This window comes from Leptinotarsa decemlineata, unplaced genomic scaffold, assembly GCF_025532065.1.
Source record: "Leptinotarsa decemlineata unplaced genomic scaffold, Ldec_3_MD MMD2_tig00000251_RagTag_RagTag, whole genome shotgun sequence".
In the NCBI taxonomy this organism is placed as follows: Eukaryota; Metazoa; Arthropoda; class Insecta; order Coleoptera; family Chrysomelidae; genus Leptinotarsa; species Leptinotarsa decemlineata.
Window position 1 is genome coordinate 8245764 of NW_027412547.1, and position 6180 is coordinate 8251943.

At 39.6% G+C, this 6180-nt stretch overlaps 1 protein-coding gene across 1 annotated transcript; it reads left to right on the forward strand.

The window, feature by feature from the left end:
• Positions 1–478: 478 nt before the first annotated feature.
• On the forward strand, positions 479–1502 carry LOC141481673 (uncharacterized). The gene is made up of 2 exons (XM_074173645.1): positions 479–577; positions 641–1502. The coding sequence occupies exon 2, from the start codon at positions 642–644 to the stop codon at positions 1350–1352; it is 711 nt and encodes a 236-aa protein (XP_074029746.1). The 5' UTR covers positions 479–577; position 641; the 3' UTR covers positions 1353–1502.
• The last annotated feature ends 4678 nt before the right edge of the window (positions 1503–6180 follow it).

Consider the following 6180-nt stretch of genomic DNA (forward strand, 5'->3'; position numbering starts at 1 on the left):
GGTGAATGTATTCCCTCGTTAGGTTAGGTTAATAGTTACGTTAGGTTAGCTGCATAGTTACGTTAGGTTAGGTGTTAGGTTAGTATTCCCTCGTTAGGTTAGGTTAGGTTAATAGTTACTGTAGGTTAGGTTAGGTTAGGTTAGGTTAGGTTAGGTTAGGTTAGGTTAGGTGTTCGGTTGCATAGCGGTAGGTTAGCGTACTAGGTTAGGTTACGTTAATACATACGATAGGTTAGGTGTTCGGTTGCATAGCGGTAGGTTAGCGTACTAGGTTAGGTTACGTTAATACGTTAATACGTTAGGTTAGGTGTTCGGTTGCATATTATGTTACGAACGCGCGCGCGAAGAGGGCGTAGATGTCTCTCCAGATGTCCCGCCTACCTGGGGCCGGAGGCCCCACCCACCTGGGCGGAGCCCAGGCAGTGGGCGTGGCCCGTTAGGGCCACGCCCCCCCCCCCCCCGTCGCCCCCCCCCCTCCGGAGAGCACTCCACAACATTCAGTTCGAGAAGTCATCTCATCGAGAGCAGTCCACTCCACAACAAGGCAGTACGTTCCAACGACCAACTTGATATTTGAGTAAGTACATTAGGAATGTTATTTTTTATATCAACTAACTTTGTATTATTTCTTCTTTTTCAGAATGGCAACCAATACACAGGAGGTGAATAATGCTGTGGCGTCTATTCTGCCGGTGTCCGCTGACCAGGAGGAGGCAGCATCTTCGAGAGCGGTGACGGTTGACCAGCCAACCACTTCGCGTTCGCGAGTTAGGTGCAGATCTTCTAGCCCTGACTTATTCGAGGAGGAGGAGGAAGTCAGGGCTGTGAAGAAGGTTTGCCAACGACCTGCAGCAGAGGTTGGTCCTATTTCAAAGTACCGAGCTACTTGCAATAGGACTAATCCTTATGCAGGTAGTTTTTCGACCTCTCGTAAGAGGGCCTCCACACCAGCAGCAGCACCAGCAGCAGTGGAAATTCCGAGGAGTCCTTCTCCGGAGTTGGTGATATTGTCGCCGTTGGTGACGCGACTACCACCGCTGCCAGCGACACCGGCGGATCCTGAGGTGTTGGTGCCACAGCCTATCGGAGAGGTTAGTGAAAAGATGAGTGTTTTTCTGCAGAGATGCAAGAAAGCAGAACGAGCTGCCCGATCTAGCGAGGCCACGTTGGTTACCATGAAGCGACAAATGGCTGAAATGGATAACCGACGGAGGGAACTCCAAAAGGAAATGGCCGAAATAGATCGGAAGTATGCATCTCTGCAGGAAAGGTGTAAAGCAGAGACCTCTTCGATAAAGCTGTACAAAAAAATAGTGACAGTTATGGACACTCTTTTTGTAGATGAAGTGTAAATATAAGATTAGTTTTAGGTTAGTTAGGAGTATTTAATTATGGTAGTTTTAAGTTTATATTTGTTAAGTTTATATTGAATAAAGGAAAAGGAAGTGAAATAAAGGGTGTACACTGTTTTTTGGTTTGGTACACATTGAACAATGCGATGGTTGGAGCATTTTTCTTCACTTCCTCTTATTATTATTATTATTTTTTTTATTTCAATTCCAAGTTCTTCTAGACAAATACCTCACATCAATTTTTGTGTTCTCTAATCACTTGTAAATAATTTCATGTGAAGAAAATTTAAAAAATAAAAAATAGACATGTTTCATAGTGAAATCGACAAGTATATTTCATTTGTATTTTATCCATTCAAGTATCTCTTTCATTGAATATGTCTTATGTCACTTTGCAATTTACCCCTACTCATTGAATATGTCTTATGTCACACTACAATTTACCCCTACTCAATGTTCCACTCCTCTCCCACTCCCTCTCGAAAGTATAAAAGTAGAAATCATCTGATGAAACATTCAGTTGATCAGCTAGCATCGAGATGGAACCCGATTCAACCTCCGAACCCTATAGCTGCCCGGATCAGGGGTACAACTTCAATTACTGGGATAACAGCCAGGTACAGGTTGTCTCTTCCACCACGGAACCCCACAGTCCGCCATACGAATACCGGGATCACGACATCAGGATGCAAGTTCAACATGTCACTGGCAGTGACGAAGGACACTTGGATGACTCGGAATATCCAGATCCTGACGGATGGTGGGACCCTGCTTATGATGACATTGTCCCAATGAGTAGCGACGACGACGATGATGACGACGACGACTCTGGTGATGATGCTGATGACGAGCTTGACGTTAGACGTCCTCCACCATCCCCTATCCTCATCGATGATGATGTCCTCAATTCCGATGATGACATATAATCATCTACTCGTCCATCATTTCCTTTCCTTTCCTTCCACGGAGTACACACTTTTTGGTTGGTGTACACGAGGCACTGCGAGGCTGGGGCAGTGTCTTCCTCCCTTCCTCCCCCTCTTATTAGTTTTTTTTTCCATAATAATCACTAGAATTTCTCCTAATAATCGCTCAGAGTTTCATTCTTGATGTTTTCGAATCTCAAACACTGTTCTACATTTCACCCCCTCCATTTCATTTCTTCCAATATAAATATAGCAACAATCCCAGTTCTATATCATTCTTCCACAATGTCGAGTACAGGACCCATCCAAGTACATGAAATAGATTCAACGTCTGATCATTTGAGTACAACCTTCGCTCAATTTCTGCAGCGAATCTATGATCTTCCTGATGATTTCGCAGAACGAGTGGAACAAGGTATTCAGGACGACATAGATGCTGTTGACGATAATAATGCGGATGATGTGATTAGTATATCATCTGATTCAGCTGATTATGACGACGACGACATCATGAGTATATCATCTGATTCAGATGACTACTATGAGGATGATATCATTAGTATATCATCTGATTCAGATGACGATACCATAATTATTGTTTCTGATGATGAGGAGCGTTAGTCCATATCATTGCATGGATTAATAAAAAAATAACAGCCCTTTTCAGGGCTACAATTAAAGACTGAAACAATAAAAAAAATAGCTCTTTTCAGAGCTACCATTATACTTTCAAACAGAAACAGATTCATACCATTGTTAACATTATGTTAACATTATAATCTCAAACGAAATATATGTATGTGAAAGTATTCATCATTATATGCATATGAATGATTGACAAATGCCAACTTCAACTTTCATTTAAAGTAGTACTCATCATATGCATAGATATTCAATGACTATCAAATTCCAAATTTCGACTTTTCAGTCAAAGTAGTAATTTATTTGTCATATAATGTATAGATATTCAAAGACTAACAAATAGTAATTTATTTGTCATATAATGTATAGATATTCAAAGACTAACAAATTTCCAACTTAGACTTTTATTAGTCAAAGTATTCATTTGTCACATAATCTATGAATACTAATACAACTAACTACTGTTTGTGTGAATAATGTAGCCCTGAAAAGGGCTGTTGTTTTTTTTTTGACCAGTAGGTCCACGGTTATTGTGCCACAGGTTGGACATTATTACATATAATACATGTAGATACTCGGGTGAAGTTTGTTAGTGGCCTCTCGCAAGCTTCACACCAATTCTGTCCCATTTCCATAATTGAGACAGTGTTGTGGGTGTTGACATGGGCATACCACCCTCCATTATTGTTTCTATGCGAATAAAACCGAAAGCAGCACCAACATAGTTTTTTTGTTCTCTCCATCTATTGTGCTGATCAATACGTATGCATCCAATGCACAATACAAATCCAAGGGATCTTCCAGTGTCTCACTGACATTGAGTGTTCGCATACCGATCCTCATAGCACCATCACCTTCAGTTGTGTCAGCTTCTATCCCTTCATCATCTCCTTCTTCATCCATGACCCTCTCAAACTCCATCACGTCATCATCTTCGTCGCTTTGGTTGGCCTCGTTTTCAACTTCGTCTATCTCATCTTCATCGACTCCAACATCTTCTGCTTCAACTATTACTTCCTCTAGCGGAACATTGACATCCTCATCATCTGATTCGTCTATCCAATTGTTTTCATCAACAGCAGCTATTCTATTTAATGCAGCATTTATTTTTGCAGAATTCATCTTGTTGTTGTTTGCTCACAGTTGTAGAGAGTGAATGAATGAACTCTAGGTTTGCAAGTCAACTTATATAGGAGGTGATGCGACTCCCACTTGACTCGTTTAGAGTGGAATAGTAGGAGAAGTTATCCCACTATACTTCCACATGATGTTGATTTGTATAAATAGAGATCGTAGGTATAGGAGAGAGCATTCAGAGTTTCTGTAAGTCATCTCTTTATATTTCTAATCGAATTAGTAAAATGCCGTTTCCAAAAGAGTGGAATGAAAAACCAAAAGTGTGTGTCTACCCAATGATGATTGCAGGGGCTATTGTGTGCTACTTTTGTCAAATAAGTAGACCTAAGGATTCAATCAATCCATGTACTGGTATGTGTAGTGATTGCGTGTTGCGGATTCAACTATCGCCTCCTTCTCATCCACCGAAGCGAACAAAATCGGATTATCGTCAACAACAGTTACAGTGTCTGAAGTGTTCCGAACCTATAATATTTAACAATATAGGTATCTGTAGAAATATTTGTGGTACCTGTGCTGCCGTTCCAACTCCACTGCAACGTTGTTTGCGTTGTGATACATATTCCATGAATTGTTGGAATCATGTATGCAATGCATGTAGAAGTACTTGGGATCTGTGTGAGAAGGTTGGTCAACTCTACCCCAATAGGAGAATCCATTTTTTTCAATGTTGGTGTTTGACGCACGAGCAACAACTATTGAGGAATAGAGTCAAAGAACGTTCCACATCCACAGAGACATATTAACATTTTTCATTTTTTATTATCGTTATTGTCCTCTATTATTAATAAATATATATATATTTTGAATTTATTTGTATTATTTTCTAACATTTAAAAATACATGCATGCAACACAAAGTTTTCCTCTTAAATGACAAAGATTGTTACATGCGTGAATAGTTTAGTGAGAGAGCGCATGTGCCAGTTGATGAAAGAGCGCATGCGCTAGTTTATTTTCTTCTATAAATGGTGAGGTCTCAGTAACATCATCACCTTTCCTATCCACATTCTATTGCTATCACATATCATTCCTCATACCTTAATAATCATGAGCTCTATGCCGCTATTGATTGCTGAAGATGGTTCACCACTTGTTGATATCGATCAGACTGATTTTGAAAATATTCCAGTATTACATTTATCGAGTCAAGATTCGATAAATGATTTTGATATTAACGACTTCGTTAACTTTGCAGATGTGCCAGAACCAAATGAGCAAATTATTATTGAAAATCCGATCGTTTCGCAATTATCATCACTCAAACACTCTTCATCTACCCTTCCTCTTGGTGTTGATAAGAAATCTAGAACAATCAAGAGGAAGGTTACTAAGGCATCTTCATCGATTGTCACTGACTTCAAAGAAAAGAAAGAATCCAAAAGTGTTGTGCGACAGAAAAAACCCGCAACGAAAAGTGACAGATCGAAGAGGAAGCCAAAAGGTACTCCTAAAGAAATGAAGAGTGATTTGAAAGCTGAACCGCTATCTTCTTTCAGTCCCCTCCATCGGTTTGGGGAAATGAAAAGGAAAGCAAAATGCCGTCTTGTAAAGGCACAGATGACTATTGCTGAACTTGAAAAGAGTGAGCGAGCTATTAATGCTAATAATGAAACTCTTGAAGCATTAGATGCCAAGATTGCATTAGCGAAGGTTGAATTGGCTAGAATGTCTAAAGATGCTGATGAACTCCGTTCAAAAATTGTAAAGATAAGCAATTCCATCAACGTTCGAGAATGCAAGCTCAGGCTGAGCTTGAGGAGTCGACTAAGCTTTATGAGACAGCATTATCAGTGAGAGATAATTGGCAAAAAGAGTTGGATACTGCATTTCAAAGTGACGGCGATTAGTTTTGGGAATGATAATGTGTTTTCAATATCGTGAGTTGAAAAATATAAGCGGGAATGGAGTATACAATTAATTTGGTTTGGTATACACAGAACATTGCGAATGGCTGGGGCAATGTTTACCGCTGCAATATTTTTCAGTTCACATACTTATAATTGAAATGAAAACAATAATGAACTTTAATATTACTTTATTCATAAAAGTCACTATTATATACATTTAAACCATATTTGATTCATCAATCCAAGAATTTTGTTCGCTAGGAAGGCCTAACCA